At 30.6% G+C, this 21,076-nt stretch overlaps 1 protein-coding gene across 1 annotated transcript; it reads left to right on the top strand.

Moving 5' to 3' along the window:
• The first annotated feature begins 12,226 nt into the window (after positions 1–12,226).
• Positions 12,227–15,540, top strand: LOC7462960 (uncharacterized). The gene is made up of 3 exons (XM_002324224.4): positions 12,227–13,053; positions 13,806–14,061; positions 14,785–15,540. Exons 1-3 carry the CDS (start codon positions 12,718–12,720, stop codon positions 15,162–15,164), a joined length of 972 nt encoding a protein of 323 aa, XP_002324260.1. The 5' UTR covers positions 12,227–12,717; the 3' UTR covers positions 15,165–15,540.
• The last annotated feature ends 5,536 nt before the right edge of the window (positions 15,541–21,076 follow it).

Raw genomic sequence — 21,076 nt, 5'->3', positions numbered from 1 at the left:
ACTTAACACAAGGTAAAAATCGGGAGGGCATTAAGTAATTTGTTTTTCAAAAAAAAAAAAAAACCAGGCTGATAAGCCAGCTCCACGTGCTTGAATGATCTCAAGAAAAGAACGTAGGTCCACGCCTGGGTTTCTTTTCTCGTGAGCAAAAGACGCATCTTTCCACTCTTGTATTTTGTTTTTAAAGTGAGTGATAGGTGGTCTGTTGTTGTTACTCAATTTTGATATTATTATTCAAATTTTTAAAAAAACAAATCAAAAAATAGCAAAAACAACCCAAAAATATATTCTTGACGTATTTGCGTCATTTTCAATGTCTTTACCAAAGAATTTAAAATAAAATATACTTTCAACACGTTCAATTTTTAACGCGCTTATTGAGTCGACGTTGATGCTGTTTTTTTCAAAAATCAAAACACAAAAACATAAATCAAAAAATTAAAAAAATGCATTTATTATTTTATTGATCTGATAGTAATTGTGAAAGGGAGATGATCAATTTTAAAATTGAAAACCCTCTCACCAAGCAGTCTATTTTTTAATCAAATGGTCCATAATTAATCTTATGAATCCAAGGGTCCATATTTCTTTGCTCCTTCAAGCCAAAAGAATTACAATATAAATTGAATGTGTGTGCTACTAAAAAATAGGGGGGGAGAATTTCTTAGGGTGAGGTTATAAAAAAGGAAAGAACCCCATGTAAGTCTTTTAGCGTTTTTCAATGTTGACATTATGGTGATGAGAGACTATTTTATTTTCATAACCTGACATTTTTCAACTTCAAGACTGTAAGCATTGATGTGTTGTGATTAGGGAAGGGTTTACTCCATGGATGCTTCCCATTTCGACCCAGTTTTATTGCCAAGAAAGGAGCACAGTTGGACACAATATTGGAATTTTCATGCCTTTAACAACAATTACCTCAAACCATCATTTCCTGAGTGATATAATCCAGATGAGAGATGTGAATAGTTGCAAGAATTTCAAGCATTAAGTCTGAAAATTGGTAAGCAAGAGGCAAGTCAAGGTTGTGAAGGATAATGCCATATACCATATTATCACTGGATCATCATGAGCATAACAAGGGACAAGACATGGATGTTGTTGGAGAAGCTGGCCTAATCAAGGTGTTGCATTATCAACAATTTTATTATGGAATTTTGTTATTTTACACGTTGTTTTCGAATCGCATCTCATCTTTTTAATGAAATATGCTTTTTTTTTCTTTTTATTGTCCTAAAATCAGGAGATGTTTATCATTTTATTATTGACTATGATATTTTGATCAAGCTCCAACATGTGAAATTAAGGCTAATCAATCCTAAAAGATTAAAAGTATTTTGATTGTAGAAATGATTCAATGTTTGTTAAAATAACATGACAAACAATATGAGGTGACTAAAAAAGTTTTGAGCCCACATACAAAATTAAATCACAGATAATGGAGCTAAGTTTTAACAATATGTATAATGAATCATGGTTCTTTACAAGTTTAAATTATTACACTGGATGAGGTCGAGATTTATCGGTTTTAACCGACCTTACTTAAAATGAGAAATGACTATATTTGTTTATTCATTTCACAATTCTTAAAATATGTATCCCTTGAAATCCTAATTTAAGCCCGATTAAATCTTTCTTTCTAAAAAAACCCTGACCTAGATCACACCCCATATTGGAGACAAGTGAGGATTTTTTTAGTTGAAAAGATGAAGACAATGATAGAATCAATGCTAAAAGGAATGTTGAGAATGAAAGACCAATGATTGAAAAAGGGCTAAAAATGAAAAAATCCTTAGACTATTATGCATCCATGAAAACTTTGAGAAAGGCTACAAAAAAAGGCAAAAGTATAATTTGTCCGTACTTAAAGGCAAATCAAGTTTTGATGACTAATGAAATGCCATGAAAAGATTCAAGGTAGGAAAATGTTTATCAAGTGTAGGAGGGCAAGAGAGATTTTAATTGAGAAAAGGCACAACAAATGCTAAAAGTTGATGCCGAGGCAAGAGAAAAAAAAAAGAAAAAATTGAACAATGAACATGTCTTTTGATATTTGTGATAAAGCCTTTAGTGCCTTCAAATAATTAGATTGGTTCTCCATCAAAGGAATAACTGGAGCTGTTTTATGGCCTATGTTAAGAGAATATTGAATTTTTAGGTGAGAATGAAATGTGTGGCATGGTTATTTGCCATTCTTTTACAAAGATAATGAAAGAAAAAAAAAAGAGGAAACGATGAGGCTAATAATTAACAGTGAACCTTGGCCTTTTTTTTGAATTGATATTTGAGATAATAAAAAGATGAAGAAGAGTCATGGGATAAATAATGGGCAATGAGTTTTAGTATTCTCTTTAAAGTTTGAGATTGACAATGAAAGGAATGACATGGTTATATTTCAATGATTGATAATAATGGAACTTCTTGAACCATTGATTGAATGAGATGAAACTTCTTGCTAAAAAGAGTGGCATGGTTATATGCCAATGTTTGATAGTCATTTGATTTTTTTATATAATTTACTCATTTCACATTGAGTTGATTAAATATTGGACTTAATGATTTGTTTCGGTTAGCTTAATGTGAGGTTCTTACGATGTCAAAAATAAGTTTTGATGTTAAGTTAATGCTTTATTTGACCAAATAAAATTCAATTGTATTGATACAAACCAATTAAAATATTATGGACCAAATTTGAAACTATTCAGCCTATTTTTTCAATGTGCATAAACCATGTTTTTTATTATTCTAATCCCTGAAGTTTTTGGTTTTTTTTGTCCCTTTTCTTGAAGTTTTTTATGTTTTGGTTCAAAACTTTGTTTTTATTTTTTTTTCATGTTTCAACCTCTAACTTTAAGAGAGAATAGAAAGGTCATCAAGAACCAGGAGATGAGATAAAAAGTGGGTCGGTTGACCACGATCCAACTACCAAAAAAATATTCTTGATGTTAATGAGTTTTATTTAGAAAGAACAGTTTTATTATAATGTTTTTAACCCTTCATTTTAACAAAAAAGGTAGATTGGGGCTCTAATTTTTTTTTGAGCTCTAATTTTTTTTAATGGAGTTTGTTTTTTGTTTTTGGAAAGATTGAAGGCTGATTTAAGGTAATGAGTTTATTAAAGTCTTTTGGATTTTTTTAGGAGTTTTTCAAGGGAGAAAAGGGTTGGAAAATGGGCTTTTTTGTGTTAGATTGGTTAGAACCCGACTTTCTGCCAACCTAAGGTGGCTAGTCATCATACCAGAAAAGTCCACATATCAAAAAAGGATTACAAGAAAATCCTCACTACAATGCACGAGTGGTGTGATGCTCTTATACTTTTTTTTTTAATATGCTCACATTGAAATTATCAGAATGCTGTTTTTTATATATAAAAAAAAACTCATTATGATATGATTTATAAAAAGAGCACGTAACAATATTCTATAAAGTTTATATAGTCTTAAATACTACGATTGCTTATTTTTGTTATCATGCAATTAAATAAAGAATAGTTTTAAGAAAGTAAAATTATTAAACCCGGTCAGGTTTATGACCCGACATTGGTTTGTTAGTTGACCTAAATCAATTCAATATGTTGATGTTTTAATATTTACAAAAAAGATGTCATATGAGTTTTTTTTTTTTAGTCTAAACAAGTTTTTTAATGGTTTTCGTATTGCTTTTTAACCTTTTTTTTTCAATTCCACCTTTCATCAACTTAATTTTGTTTTTAGTTTTTTTTTTAATTTTATCCTTCAATATTATATTGTTTTAGGAATTGTGCTTCATTTTTTTTTCTTGTTAGGTTATCTATCGGTGTCATAGAGTTAATTTTTTTTCTTCTCTATTTCAATCTTCAATAGTAGATCTATTAGAAATAAGATTTGTCTATTGCTTTCTATGAAATTATTATGATTTCATGACCCAAGTCGCGGGTTTAATAGGATAACCCGAGTTGACTTAGGTTTTCTTCAATATTTGGTTGGTTAGAAATTGAGTTTTGTAATATTTTTTTTTTATTTTTTTTCTATAAGTTTATCTCGATGTCATGACCTATGTGATGACTTTGGTACGTTACCCCAAGTTGACTCTCTTTATTTTTTTGTCATTATTTAATTGAATATTTCTTTGATTGAGCTTTATAGATTTTTTTACTATTTTCTTTTTATGGGGTTATCCCGATCTCATGACCTGAGTCATGAGTTTGGTAGGTTAACCCGAGTTGACTTGATTCATTTTTAGGTATTTTTTTAATTGGATTTTTTAATTTTTTTAGCTTTACCCTCAAACAACTAAGTCTTTTTTTTATTATTTTTTTCAATTTCATCCTTCAATATTATATTGTTTAGGAATTGAGCTTCATAACTTTTTTTCAATTTGCTTTCTATAGAGTTATCTCAATCTCAAGGATTTACTTTTTTTTTCTTGATTTCAACCTTCAACATTGGATATGTTAGATGTAACAGCGCAGCCCAACCTGCTGTATATTGTCCACTTTGGGCATTTCGCCCTCGCGGTTTTGTTCCTGGTGACGTGAGCCCATCACTGAGCCTGACGCCCCAAAACGCTTACAATATGTTAGCAACCAGCACTACTAATAAGGTCAACTATCAAACCTCACCCACCGATGTGGGATATTACAATTCACCCCCCTTAAGGAGCCCAACGACCTTGTTGGCTAGGGGTGAGTAAAAAAACTGAAAAACCGATTAAACCGAGAAAAACGGGAAAAAATAATCGAAAAAACCAAACCGTGAAAAAAACCGATTAAAATTTTGAAAAAACCGACCGGTTCGGTTTAGTTTTGGTTTTATAAGCCTGAAACCGAAAAAACCGAACCGAACCCAAACTGAAAAAAACTGAGCCAAACCGGAAAAAAACCTAGCCAAACCAGTTTGAACCAATTCTTGTCCAAAAAAACTGAACCGAAACCGGTCGGTTTGAACCAGTTTTGGTTTTTTTTATTTTATTTTGGTTTGATTATTTTTTTTGATAAAAACCGAACCAAACCGAAAATGATCACCCCTACCGTCGGCACAACCGGACAACCAGTGAGGTCGGTTATGATATCAAATATAATAGCCCGGTCCAACTTGTCATATATTGTCCGCTTTGGGCCTTTCGCCCTTACGGTTTTGTTCCTGGTGATGTGAGTCCATCACTGAGCCTGACACCCCAAAACACGTACAACATATTAGCAACCAGCACTACTAATAAGACCAGCTACCAAACTCTGACCCGCCGATGTGGGATATTACATTAGAAATGAGCTTTGTATTAATTTTTTTTTTTTGTTTTTTATGAAGTCATCCTAGTCTTAAAATCCAAGTCATGAGTTTAACGAGTTAGGCCAAGTTGACTTGAGTTTTTTTTTTTTTTAATTTCATTCTTCAACATTAAGGTTATTGGAAACTGGGCTTCATATTTTTTTTTATTTGCTTTCTATAAAGTTATCTCAAACTCATAACCTGTTTTATTGGTTTGACAGGTTAATCCGAGTAGTTTTTTTATCCTTTTTTAATTTAATATTTTTCTTTTAAATACCATCTTTTTAACACTAGATTGATTATCAAATTGACTTTCATAATTTATTTTAATTTTTTTTATAGGGTTATCACAATCTCATGACCAGAGTTAAAAATTTGAGAGGTTAACCTTAATCAATCTAATATATTGTCGTCTCAATATTTGAAAATAAATGTTATCCAATAAATCACCGTATCAATATTTTAAAAAATATCATTCAATATGTATCATAGTTTAAGTTCATAACTTTTTATTATTATTATTATAAAATACATTAACAACGCTTTGATTTTTCTTTTTACGTTAAAAAAATTGATCTGACTTGCAATGTAATGTAAGCTAATAATATAGTAAATTTACTTAATAATGAATAAATCCCATTTAATTTTATTTATAAATCTTACGTTTATGTTGTTCATTTTATAGAAAAAGATAATGTTATTTTTAAAAAATAAAAATAAACAAGATAATAGAACAAGTCTATCTAAAAACTGCTCATGATATAAGTATTAAGAAACAAAAATATCATTTAAAAATACCATCAATGCAGGGGCGGAAGCAAGGGGGGCAAGCAGGGGCCCGGGCCCCCCTAAAACATTTTTTTTTCATTACCCAGAGATTAAGGTGGCCTTATTACAGTGATTTTCCTTTTGATTTCCATTTTACTCTTGGCATATTGGCATATGTGTAAAGAAAAAAATTTAAAAAAATTGCTTTGTGAAATAAATGAACAGAGGCAAGTAGACATCAATTTATCCTAATATAAATCCTGCTACCGATTAAACAGAGAAATAAAAATACAAATTACGAGCAAAATTTTTCTATAAAAAAATTGAAGCAGAGTCATTAATTAATTTATCTTTCATCAAACAAAACAAAGTAATTTAAATTTAAAATCTATTTTTATTTTGTTTTGAGATGTTTGTTAATAATTTTATGAGGTTTTTTTTTTATAATTCTACCATTTTTGCTCTTTTTATTTCTCAGATCTGCTAGTTCTACCAATTTTTTTTTGAATTCTTGTTATAATGATTTTTTTTCTAATTAATTAGATATATTTTATTGGTTTGTTTTGATTATGCTTGGATTTTTTTTATATATTTTGTTTTTAGCAAAGTCATCAAAATTATCAATTTTTTCTTACGATATATGTTTTGATCTTAGATTGAACCGTGAACAAAATAAGAAGAATTGATTTTTTTTAAAAAAAAAAATATTGATAACTCACAGCCTAGTGAACCAACTCCAATATGTAATGTTGAAGTTATGGTTGAGCAGCCCCAATATGCTTCAATTTACAAAGAATCTGCGTTGATTACTAGTGAGCAACCTCTTACCAGAATTGACATTGCTCATTTAATTAGAGATTCATGTAATCATCCTCAAATTTAGGAATACCCGGTTAATCAATAAGATGAAATTCGAAGGGCATACATTAATCTGGGATCATATAAACCTTTAATGTCTGAATATTTGCTAACTGGTAAAAAACATCCTCGTCGATTTCAGTCTCATTGGGTCAAAAGTTATCCGTGGTTTGAATATTCAAATAAAAAAATATTATATCTTATTATATTAATTTTGGCTCCCTCTAACAAATAATTCTAGTCCCGCCACTATATCAATGATCGATTGAAGTCAAAGTTAGAGTATAAGAGTAAATTTGGCAACGTAATGAAACTACGTTTTGCCTCAATCATAATTATAAAAGTGTTAACTTAAATAACACAAACCATAGTTTTAAATTGATTCTATTAAAAATTATTTTTTAAAATATTAGTTACAAAAAAATTACAATTTATAATTTTTTTTAAACATGCTTTTTAAAAATCATAACAACAAAAACTATCTTAATATCAAATATTCACTAAAAACACATATGTCGGTTAAAATAGATATATGTCACCTCATCAAAAATCATCTATATGTTACTCATGACTAAACTTAAAGAGGCAAACAATAAAAAACCATCGCATTGCAAACATTCATGTTACTTGAGAGATAGATTTTTTGAAGTGAAAATTCTATTTTTTTAACAAGAGAAACCATTAACTTCTTGATATTTATTCAACGACCTTTAAAAAAGCAAAGCAAGTATTTTATTTTAATAGAAAATAATGTTTTTGATATGTAGAGATTTTCATGTATATCAATGTCAAAACCAATAACTCCATAGTTCCAAATAACAAAAAAAAGCTAAAACACAAGTAAATTCACTTTGTCCCTAGACACTATTCACTACAATAATATAATTATTATTTCACCTTTCTTGAAAAAAATCAATGGCTTTGCTATGAGATAATTTTGGTTTTTTCACACCACTTATTAATAATTATTAGTTTGATAAGGGGAAATATGTATTTTTCACTTTTTAAAACACATTGAAATTACTAAAATACCTTTAAAAACAAAAATGTTTAAAACTAATATCTAAGGGCTTTTTTGACTTTTCACGTTTCAAAGCATAGTAAAATGATTAATTATCCTTAAAAGAAAAATCTCTGTGCTAGGGCTTTCCTTGCATTTTCATCATGGTTTTTTTATATAATCAAGTTGAATACGGAAATTTGGTATCTTAATAAATATAAAATTTTATTAAAAAAAACAATATGGTTGGCGTATGCAATGCACATGTAGAACGCCTCTATGCTATTCAGACGGTGCGTAAGGAGCTGTTTGGTGGTCAAATGATGGCTTTTAGGGTGGTATTCGAATTATCTCATTGGCCCCTCCATCTCTGAGCGACGTGTGTGGCATAAAGACCTCTAGTTTGGCATTGATGACATTTTCTTTTTGTTTCCTTTTTTTTTCTCTCTCCTCCTCAATTTTAAACCTCTAAAATTCCTAATCAACCTTTCAATTTTTTTTACCTTCAAATTCAGTTCATGTTTTTTTCTATTACTATTTAATTTAGTTGAAATGATTTATAAAATTAAAGTTTTTTTTCAATTTCATCCTCCTTCAACTTTTTTATCTATCAAATTTGGTCCATATTATTTTGATTGTTATTTATTTTATATTGAATCCTTTTCTTAATTAAATTTATTTTTCAATTTCATCCCTCAAAAATAGTTTTATTTTATTTTATTTTTATATAAATTTTGTCCTTATTCTTTTAATTGTTATATGTTTTTTTTATTTCATTCTTCAACTTTAAATTGGTTGATAATTGAGCTTCTTAGTTGGAACCCGGATCTAGGATTTCATAGGTTGTAGGTTTAGAAAATTAACCCAACTTCAAGAGACCCGTTTGGGTTTGCTTGGTTTCTTTCTTGTTATTTATGCTCATATTTTTTTTCTGTTTTATCATTTAATATTTATTTATTTCTTAAATTTCATCTTTATTTCTTCTATAACTTTTCAATTTAGTTCCATATTTAATCAAATCTGAGGTCAATTAAGACTTAATGAAAGCCTAACATGGAAGAAAATAAAGGAAGGAAAAAGAAATACACATATAGTTTAATCGAGTTAACTTATTATGGTTGTGTCCAATATTTGAATTGAAAATTCCATGTGTTCACCTAGGTCAACATAATACAATAGCTCACCATCTTTTCATTTCACTCCCTAGTGTTTTTTTTTATATCATGTGATCCTTTAATAGTATGCTATTTCACATTTAAGCTTAAACTAGGTAGAGGTTAAAATGACAGTATGTTGAACAGAGTGTCCGGTTCGCTTTTAGTTTGCTAGGTCGAACAAGTCACTCCAACTCTTTTTTATTGTATTTACTGATACATATGGTAGTTGATTAATTTAATATGATACATTAATCATATTTTTATTTTCATTTTAAATATTTTATCACATGAAAAAAAATTTGCACTCGCATATTTTTTTAATGTAATAATTGAATTTTGATTTGGCTAAGAATAAAGCTTGGGCACCTAGCCCTAATGTTGTCTATTATGGAAACTTAGAAGTTAAACTATGTAATATAATATTATTGTTACGGTTTTGCATGGCCAAAGTCAGAGAACGAAGATTCAAAATTCTTTCTTAAAAAGGTCATAAATTATATACGAGAGATGTCATCAATGGTGTAAAGGTTGAAGATCGAGGATAAACTAGCCTCGGTGTCCATAATATACTATTTTTTTTGTATAAAAATAATTTATAGTTGTTGTAATTATATCTTTTATATAAAAAAAATATGTTGCTCGAGTCATAGGTCTCTAACTTTATTCTAATTAAACAAGAAAAATATGAAATGATAGTAGATGAATATTTTTTTCAACAGGGAACAAACAATATATCTCAAGTCATAACTTATTAAATAAAAAAAATAAAACAGGGTAAAAAAACAACATAAAAAGCCAATCCTGATTAACTCGAGTTAGCATGACAAACCTATAACTCTAGTAATAAGGGCCAAGCCAATACAAGATATTTCACCAAACTCGTGGCCTAGATCATGAAATTATAATAACCTGATAAGAAAATAAATAATTATAAGGCTTTTTTTTTAAAAAAAAACTCATGTTAACTTTTCAAATTCATGACCCAGGTCATTAGATCCGAAGCACCCTATTTTGAAAAACATGAAGTTCAATTCTTTATCAATCACATATTGAAGGATAAAACTGGAAAAAAAAATTCAATCATATAAAAGGATTTAAAAAATGGTAATTAAAAGAATGAAGATCAAAATTAAAATATAAAATAAATTTTATATTTGATTCGATGATGAAATTGAAAAGAAAAATCAATTTAGAAAAAAAGACCCCAAAAAATCAAAAGAACAGGGATCAAAATTGACATGAAAAATAAAATAAAAATTGATTGCAGGGTGGAATTGAAAAGAATAATAACTTTTCCAAAACGAGTCAAGAAAAAAATAGAAATCAAAACAACGATGACCAAATTGAAAAGCATAATACCGTCAATTTAGATTGAATGATGAAGTTTAAAACCAATAAAACTTTTACAAAAAGATAAAGAAAAAAAATAAAAAATAAAAAAATTAATGATCAAATTAGAAAATATTATATTCGGTAAATTGGGATTGAAGTACGCAATTGAAAACAATAAAACTTCTACAAAAAGGCCCAGAAAATAAATTAGAAAATAAAGAATAAGGATTGAAGTTGAAATATCAACAATAAAGTGGGTCAAATTATAATTTTCAGGGGAGGAGATAGAAAATAAGAAAAGAAAGAAAGAAATGGTCATTGGTGACAAACCGGATCATTAACGCTGACACACACTACTCTAAATGGAAGAGGATATGACAATGTTTCTAACGACATGGTGGAAGGGCATTTTTCGACGCCGAGAGACTTTGCACGCGTCGCAAAAGAGTGTGTGGACACCTCCCACAAGCTTTACAGTGTCGTACACACACTTGACCTTTTTTTTATTTAGCCAAATATCAAATTGTGTTAGCTGACTTAACAAAAAAAAAAATTGAGCAAAGATGAAAAAACCCTTTGACTCTAATTATAAAATTTTGCTTTTAAGGGTATTTTGGTAATTTTACCATGTTTTTAATTGTTATTATTTTTTATATCTGGTCAAATATCAAATTGTTTATCAGGTGACATTATAATAAACAAAAAACCATTGTGAAAATACAAAATGCCCCTTGAAGCCACTTTCATTTTTTTCTCAATGGAATTTTAGTTATTTCACTGGGCAATTAAAATGAAAAAAAAACTTATTTACTCCTGGTTACTTTGATAGTAACTAATAGGTTTTGAAAAAATTTTAATATTCTTAAAAGCTACTATTAAAGTTTTTGGATGGAGAGACTCAAAATTATTATTATATTGTTTCAATGAATATTATAAAAAATTTCTAGGTATTTTTTTTTAAAGTATTTTTAAAAATATAAAAATTTAATTTAAAATAAAAAAGTTATAAATTTTTTAAAATTAGAATTGAAACACCATAACAAATACCTTTCGTAATCTAAAAAAGAAAGTTTAAAGATGCCAATTAAGGAGATTTGATTGATCGGTAAAAAAACTATCATGGTGGGGCGAAGATAAAAGGGCAAGTGGGTTGGCTCCTAATTTTTTAAAAAAATCTTGAAGGATAATATACATATTTTACATGTGTTGCCCTAAAAAAAATAAAAAATTTAAGTTTTAATTATAGTTTTGAAATCCGGCTCGGCGGGTTGACCCGGAGCTGGAACTGGGTCAAGTTGAAGAAAAAATAGAAAAGGTCCTGACCCGGTGTGACCCGGCCGACCCGGCTGGTTGACCCGGTTGACCGGCAAAACCCGGTTGCAACTCGTTGACTTTTGTTTTTTACTAAAACGACGCCGTTTTGATTTTTTAAAAAATAGAAATTGACCCAGTCGACCCGGTGACCCAGTCAAAACTCTAAACCCAGCCCGGACCAAGTTTAAAAACTATAATTTTAACCCTTTTAAAAATCTATCATAGTTTTAACCTTTCTAAGAAATTATCGGAGTCCTACTCCTTATCATGAACAATCTTCAACCCCCTTTTTATTTTTGACATGATTTTGGGATAATTGACGGATTGCTCATAAAGCACTATCAACGAAAAATTACAAAAATATATATAAAAAAAAACGCATAAAAATTCTGTTATATTTTTCGTAAATTGCAAATCCTCAGCACGACGCCGTTTCGAGCAACTACTAGCCGTAAATAAAAGATTTTAATAAGGGCAAGCGTTCAATAAAAAAACGAACCCTATAAATTTCACTCTCTCTCACATTTCTTCTACCCTCTCATCACGTTATCCAATAACACCACAACAACAAGCAAGCCTTACCAGCTTCGCTCTCTCCATCTGTCCCCCCCCACCCCCCCCTCTTTATCTCTCTTTTTATCTGCTAAAAAAGAAAATAAAATAAAAATATCCATTAAAACCCTAATTTTCCCTGTCACCGCCGCTCATCACCCACCATCGCCGTCTTTCACCGGAACGTAATCTCTCTCAATTACCACAAAAAAACCCTCATTTTTGTATAGAAATCATCGAGAAACTCTAGAAGTTAAATTTCATCGATTTGATTCTTAATCGATTCGTCAAGAAATACAAAATTACCACTTAATAATCTTGTTTTCTAGAATTTTAATTCATATTTTTAATCGTAATTTCTCTGATCTTCGTTTCTTGAAATCCTAGGAACTTCTTGTTGTTGTTTGTCAATAAGATTTTCCACAAATTCCGAATTTAGTCCCTGAGATTTCCTCGAAATTACAGTTTTGTCTCTAAGTTGGTAATCATGGCGGGTGGAGGAAGCAGGAGAGATGAGGGATCGTTGGTGATTAACAACACGAACGTGTTTGCTGCGCTTGAGACGTTGAGGAAGAAGAAGAAATCTGATAAGGACCGTGGGGGTTCCAAGAGTGGAAAAGGGGGTTCTAAGAGTGGGAAAGAGCAGCAGTCGAAGGAGCCCGAGCCGGAAGTTTTTTGGGCTCCGGCGAAACTTACTGCTAAATCCTGGGCTGATGTTGATGATGAAGATGATGATGATTATTATGCAACGACGGCTCCGCCTCCTTCTGTCTGGGGGTCCTCGCAGCAGCAGAAGAGTGAGGAGAAATCTGCCCATGTAGAGGTGAGAGGATGATTTGAACGATTAGAGTATATATAAGTGTGTGTGTTTATAGAAACGGATTCAAGAGTTCTTCAAAATTGATGTCGGATTATTATGGCGTGGATGACGATTTTATTATGTTTTGGAGTTTGATGTATTACTGGCATATGCTATATGTGATTGATTGATGTGTTATATTGTTAGGTATAAGTATTTTTTTTGTTAATCCAATCAGATTTGCCATACTTGTTTGTGTCTGCCTGTTTTAGTTTCATGTGCAATGCTCTAGGTTTTCGTTTTTGCATCTTTTTAATAATTGGATTTTTGGTGCTGTCCTGTTATATACTGTGATTACATAGTGATATATATGGGCTGTTATGATTGCCTTTCCAAATTGGTGGTATGCTATTTCACTATTTTTATCCTTGAAATGAATAGAGAAGGTACATCTACAGAGAAAACAATAAGCTGCGCATCATTATATCCTAAATACAAGCTCAACCTGAGGCCGAAGAGAAGTTCTGGATGATTATAGGAAGGCTCAATTATTGTGACAGCACATTATTGTCATAAAAGATTTTGATTTTGTGCTTCTATAACCATGAATAGTTATTATGACACATTTGTTTCCTACTTGCTTCATGCATATACTATTTTTGTGTTATTTGTCTTTCACTACCCCATACAGACAGATAGAACTTTGAAATGGTTGATAAAGACTTTATTGTTCATTGGCATTCACTGATTGCTTTCTTTTTTCTGTGGGGTTGCAGGAAAGTGAGAGTGAAGAAGATATTTTGGATGAAGGTGATGATGATGTAGAGGAAGAAAATGACCATGAACCAGAGGCTCCGGTGCAACCTGAGCCAGTGGTGAAGAAGGCCCTGGAAGTTCCTGTGCTGCCTAAGGAGACAGAAAGACAACTTTCAAAGAAGGAAAGAAAGAAGAAGGAACTTGAAGAGCTAGAGGCCCTTCTTGCTGATTTTGGAGTTGCTCAAAAAGATAGCAATGGCCAAGATGAGTCACGTGGTAATTCCAGTTATATGATAAAAGCTCGAAAGTGTATCTGCTGTGCTTTCTAATTTTTGCTTCTTAAAATTGACCCAAGTTATGGATAGGTGTAATTAGCACAGTTTAAAATCTGTTAATGCATCATCTTTGTTTTAGATAAGTTTTTAATAACAATGACCTGGATGAGTACATCGCTAGTGCCAATGAAACATCATCCAGGGTCCCTGATTGTTTGCATACTAAAAAATGTTTCTTAAATATTATCTTGTTGTTTGAGCATTATACTTTGTTCATTCATTGATAATCTTCATTACTTAACAATGCATATTGAAATTGTAACTTGGATGATTGGATCATATTTGTTATAGGCGACTCAAAATGTATATTCTAACCATTTTGTGCATCATCAGGTTATTTGCAAATTAGTAGATAATCTGTGTGCACATTCACCTGTTTTGTGCACCATCAGGTTAGTTGCAAATTAGCAGATAATGTGTGTGCGTGTGCGCGCATCGACCTGTTTCTATGTCCCTTTGACTCCGAAGTGTTTCATAATTTCTCTTTTGCACCTTATTGGTATAGAAAGGGGTATTTTTCTTGTTTCATTCAGTTTTTGCTAGGACAGTGGAAGTGTAAAGTGCAGTTGTTCCCTATTATTTTTGTAGCCAAGCGTTTAGCTTTAGATATGCTTCTCGTGGTGAATCTCTTCTGAGCCAGAGTTTTTTTGACTTGCGACTGCAGAGGCTGCACATGAGAAGAAAGATGGGGAGACTAATGAAGAGGGAGATAAGAAGGAAAATGTCGCTGGGGAGTCCAAAAGCGCTAAGAAGAAGAAAAAGAAGGAAAAGTCAGCAAAGGAGCCCCAAGATCAGCCTGCCAGTTCAGAAGCTGATAATGGGCCAGAAGAAGCTGCTAGAGCGGAACAGGCAGAGGAGGATGCTTCTGCAGTTGACGTGAAAGAACGACTAAAGAGGATGGCATCTGCAAAGAAGAAGAAGTCTAGTAAAGAGATGGATGGTGCTGCAAAAGCCGCTGCTCATGAGGCTGCTGCAAGAAGTGCAAGGCTTGCCGCAGCCAAGAAGAAAGAGAAGAATCATTACAATCAGCAGCCAGTACGGTAAAAGGCCCTTTTCATTTGGCACACATGTATGAACATGTGTTTCTTGTTGTTCATATACCAGTGCAGAATAAACAGTGGGCTCTAGGCTCTGGCTTCATGAAAGATGACGTTCTAGTTGTATTGCTGTGGACTGAAAAAAAAAAAAAAGTTTCCCCTTTGGCGTTTTGGATCTTATCTTTGGTCGGTTGTCATGGAAAACATAGTTTTGGCAGTTTTGTTAATTGCAATTCTTCCCAGGACAGTAGTTGAACTTGAATTCTGTGTAATGATGTAGCCCTTTGAACCTCAAGTCTTTTCCTTTTAATGGATGAGCGCTAAGTGAACCTCTTACAGTTTATTTGAAAATATATGCTGGAAAGAGCAATTGAAGGTTTTAAGCTGGTGAGACAAACTTGATAGCTCTTGTAATTTGCATTTGGTCCTGTTGTTTACTTTTAGATAACGTGACTCTTTGTGATCACATTTTTGCTTCCTTCTTTTGGGGTATGTATCATGTATATATGCATTTGTCAAAGCTTAAAAGGCTGGACTCGATTCAGGTTTCCAATGGAAGGTCTGCCAAAATGTGTTGGACTGTGTGGTTAATCTCATTTGAAGTTGGTTGGAAAGAGAGTATTAAATTAAAAAAAAAAAACACTAAAACATGAAGGATTTTCACTGCTTGTGAGTGAAATCACTGTTCAGTGATTTTATGGTTTTGCTTCTCTATTCAAAGAACTTAATGCTATTGGAGTATATAGGATTTTTCACATAAGCAAAAAAAGTATTAAAACTTGTGTCAATGGTAATTTCACGAAGGTTATTTTTCTGGATGTAGTTTGATATTTGATCCAATATAAAAAAAAAACATAGTGAAATAGCTAAAATATTTTTTAAAACAAAAGTTTTAAAACTAGTGTTAAAAGGGGTTTATTTGTCTTTATGTAATGTTTTTTTATTATTATTATTATTACTAAGTCTATTTAGAGACAATTTGGTATGCTCGGAGTGCTTGGGAGGTATTTGCGCTCTTTGAGCGATGTCTTACGGTGTTCAAAAATGCTTTTTTATAATGTCATTGGAAGTGCTGCTGCGTTTTCTTTCTAGTGGCAAAAAATAAAAGACCAAAAAATAATGGCAAAAATACCTAGTTATACGAGCTTGGCTTGGGTGGCCCAGCGTATATATGCTTAGAAGAGCCTCTTGCGTACTTGAGTTGAGTTTATTTTTTTGTTTATTACAGGGTGGTTTGTCCCTAATTTTTTTGAAAAAAAATAAACAGGCGACATGACTGTGACAAACAACCTGGTTTCACGTGACTAGAAGGTTGTCGGAAATTCAAGCTAAGGGTTTTTTATCCAATAAACTCGATTTCAACCTGTTTTTCATCCAAAACACCTAAAAAACACTTTACACATCCTGACAAACCTATCCATGACCCCAAATAACTCAAAAAACTACTAAAAATAGATATCAACATAAAACCAAAACACTTTCTAAGCTTAAATTTATCATCTCAAGCAAGGTGAGGGATAAAAAAAGACCTAGGATAAACTTCTGTCGTCGAATATAATCTACTTACACCAAAATCAACATTTGTCATAGCCAAAATCGATGTCAATTGAGGCTTTTTCTTTCCATCACTAGAATTCAACAACTTTCTCCCTCATCTCTCAATTCAAGACTGAAAAATAAGAAAATTTAAATTTTGTACCAAAATTATTTTTTAAAAAAATTGAGGAACTTAAAGGTTTAAATTTGAAAAGTAGGAGGACTTAAGTGAATATTTTGACCCAATTACAAAATGAACACCTATTTTCTTTGTCTTTTTCATTCCGATTCTTTTTCTTTCAATCTTGCCCTTCCTTAATAAATTTGAAGCATTGGCTTTCAATTTGCTATAAAAGGAAAATATTGCCTAAAATAAAAGTTCAATGACTAAAATAAAAAAAAAAACAACGAAATATGAGAGCATGTCCATCGTTTTTGTTTACAGTACTTTTCCCACAACATTTAATGTTTCTTATAATTATAATAATGTGTTTTGAAAAGAAAAGGGACCACAGAAAATAATTTAACGAGAATTTATTTCTTGATTTATTTTATTTTTTAATTTAGTTCCTCATTGTTTTTAGTTTTTATATGAGATTGGTCCTCATTGTTTTTATTATTATTTTTAATTTTAGATGATTAGGAATTTTGCTTCGTGGTTTTTTCATGTTTGTCTTTTATAGAGTGATCTTGATCTCATGACTCGCACTACGGGTTTTGAAGATTAGCTTGATTCAACTCAAGTTTAATTTTTAGGTTTTTTTTTAAATTAATTTTTTTTTAATTTTATCCTTCGATGTTAGATTATCGGGCCTTGAATCTCATGATTTTTTTATGTTTTTCTTTCTATGAAATTATTCTAATTTTATATTTCAAATAGTGAGTTAGTCAAATTAACCTTAATTAACTTTTTAAAAAATTATATTAAAACAAAATCAACCCGATCCGTGGCGTAGCATCAGTCACTTATCTGTTGAAATCTAATTTTGCACGTCTGTATCTTAATGCAACAATTTGGACATGTGATATCTTCCTGAGCTTTTGGATGTCTCCAATCCGGTGAGTAAGGTGAACCAAATTTTCTAAGAAGGTAGAACTTGGTCTAACTATTTCTCTTAAACACATTCCCTTCTTCAGTTATCGCCTTCTTTTTAGGCTATCGCATTTCAAAGAGAGTAACCAAAATAATGATCCCCTTTTTTCTTTTCGCTAGGGTGCTATTATAATATAGATATGACTTACATATTTGACTAGTGATTTATGGTGGATGGAATAATTTTTTCATAAAAATAAATATTCAAGCCTTTTCAACATGTTTTTTAACCAAAAAAATATTATAAAACTAGGGGTGATTATTTTCGGTTCCGTTTGGTTTTTATAAAAAAAAAGTAACCAAACCGAATTTTTTTTTAAAAAAAACCGAAACCGGTTCAAACCGACCGGTTTCGGTCCGGTTCGGTTTTTTAGGACAAAAACCGGTTTGGCTCGGGTTTTTTTCGGTTTGGGTTCGGTTCGGTTTTTTCAGTTTTAGGCTTATAAAATCGAAACCGAATCGGCCGGTTTTTTCAAAATTTTAATTGGTTTAATCGGTTATTTTTCACGGTTCGGTTTTTTTTTGTTTTCTCGGTTTTTCGATTTTTTTGCTCACCTTCTAAAATAAGAAGATAATCATTCATGTAAAAGTAAAAGATAGATAAGTATGATATTTAACCCAAAAATTTCCCTTTAATGCACGTGTTTTTTTTCTTTTTATATAAAATGCACTTTTTTTTTACCAAGTACAGATAATTTTTTTTATAAACACATAATGAAAATAAATTTTATTTATATAGAACATAAAAAAAATTATAGATGAGTTAGAATAATCTCTTTGAATCATTAAATATATATAAAATAATTAAAAATACAATCGCTATTTAAAAAAATACTAAATAAAAAATCTAAAAAAATTAGAGAAAAAGAGTGTTATTTTAAATGTAAATTACTTTTAAAAAACACATATAAAAATGTGTCAATTAAAAAAATTAAAAAAAAAAAGGTCATGCGTTGTTTAGTCAGGCACGCGTGCTTAGCTTATTTTCAAAACGGCTTGTGCTCGGGGTCTTGATTTTTTTGGCCTAGGGACCTTAATTTTTCTTATTTGGAAATGGGGCAAACAAGATTTTTTTGATAGAAAAGGCTGGCAATGTGTCACTTGCTTGTTCCCAAATTTTGGGCAAGATGATGATTGGAAAATTAAAGTTTTTATTTTCTTGATCTAAAAACTTATTTTGAATTGATTTGTTTTTACCAAAAACATCTATAAAACTTTTTATATATTTTGATAAACTGATATATAACTCCAAATAATTTAAAAAATCAGTCCATAAACCTAAAATCAATATAAAATAAAAAAGTTTATTGAGCTCATATTTATCATTATAGGAGATGAAAAGGCAAGATGACACCTGAGTGAAACTCTCCTTATCGAATGGAACCTATTGATGCCAAGATTGACCTTTTTCATGGTCTAAATTGAAATCTAAAAAAACAAAGGGATTGAAAAAAAACTGGAAAGTAAAAGAACCAATCTGAGCTTATTTTACAAACTTTGAGGTGTCACCTATTTTCCCTGTTGCTTTCAATTTGGCCCTTTATATTTTAAATTTGATATTCCATAATAATTTAACTTAAATTAGCTTTTGATTTTTTTTCTTAAAAACTAAATTGAAAAAAAAAGACAAAAATAAAATAACATTAAATGCATAGTCAAAATCTGTAGTGTGCTAAGTGAGTGTTTGAAAATAAAATATTATGATGTGAGATTAAGTTTTTTTGACAGATATATAATCCCCTTAAAGCATAAACTACACCTTACTAAAAGCTAAGATATATGTTTTTTGTTGTTATTTTTTGGTAAATTCTCAATAGCAATTTGCTACAAGGAAAATGCCACAACTTTTATATTTTTCTTTAATTTAACGTCTTAGTCAACACATCAATTATTATTTCTTGTGGGCTATCATTGAAACAATTAGCATCAATCAAGAAAAAAAATTAAACATTTGGAATTGACGGTGTTCGTTGTGCTTATGTAACATCTCACAATGAATAATTTAAAATATGATCACATCATCAATTCATTATATACAAGAATTTATGAGATTATTTGAATAAGCTCACTTTTACATTTTCCTAAACTTCACAATTAATTCCAAATACCCTTTGCATCTTTGCCTTCGTCATTTTCCTCCGGTGGGCTTTTCTGTCGAGTCCCTCCTCGTCTAGATTGCTGCCCTCTTCGAATTCTTTTTTTGGATCATAGCTAAATATAACTGATTTAGAGAGATGATTATTTTTGGTTTTGTTTGATTTTTATAAAAAAAAATAATCAAACTGGTTTTGATTTAAACCGGTTCAAACCAACCGGGTTCGGTTCGATTATTTTAGAATAAAAACCGGTTTGGCTCGGCCTTTTCAGTTTGAATAAGTTTTTTTTGTTTGGGTTCGGTTCGGTTCGATTTGATTTTTTCAGTGTCAGACTTATAAAACCGAAACTGAACCGGTCGGTTTTTTTAAAATTCTAATCGGTTTTTTCGCGGTTCGGTTTTTTCAGTTAATTTTTTTCGATTTTCTCGGTTTAACTGGTTTTCCAGTTTTTTTGCTCACTCCTAATTACTCTTTGCTATTTTTCTTTATGCAAGAAGCTGGAATGTGAGCATGTTGTTTATTTTACTCTACAGATCAATCTTTTTGCTAATTCAACAAATACAAGACTTTGCAATAACCTAACACAAAATACATGCATAGAACACTATGCAATCATTGAGTTCATCAGAATGAATTATGATAGTTAAACTATTAAGTTATCTTACCGATAAGAAAAATTGTAATACATGCCCGTTGATATTATGCTAATTTATAATTTTTAAAGTGTTTTTAAAATTATTTTTCATTTAAAAATACATCAAAATAATACTTATAATTTTTTTTTATGATTTTAATATATTGATATAAAAAATTAAAAAAAATCATATTAATATATTTTTATTTGAAAATCACCGTGAATAACGTTAACAAACACATACTACATTTTCAAATTTCACATAACAAATTATAGAAAAGTCACAAACGTTAAACTTCCTATCTTATACTGCTGGTCTTGTAACTCAAAAAAAAAAAAAACTTTTAACTAGGGGTGTTCAAAAAAACCGAAAAACCGATTAAACCGAGAAAACCGGAAAAAAAATAACCGAAAAAAATGAACCGTAAAAAAAAACCAATTAAAATTTTAAAAAAACCGACCGGTTCGGTTCGGTTTCGGTTTTTTAAGTCTGGAACCGGAAAAACCGAACCAAACCGAACCGGAAAAAAACCGGAAAAAACCGAGCCAAACCGAGCCAA

The sequence above is a fragment of the Populus trichocarpa genome, chromosome 18 (genome assembly GCF_000002775.5).
Source record: "Populus trichocarpa isolate Nisqually-1 chromosome 18, P.trichocarpa_v4.1, whole genome shotgun sequence".
Classification (NCBI taxonomy): Eukaryota; Viridiplantae; Streptophyta; class Magnoliopsida; order Malpighiales; family Salicaceae; genus Populus; species Populus trichocarpa.
Note: the sequence above shows the minus strand (reverse complement) of the source record. Positions and strands in the feature narration are given on the sequence as shown.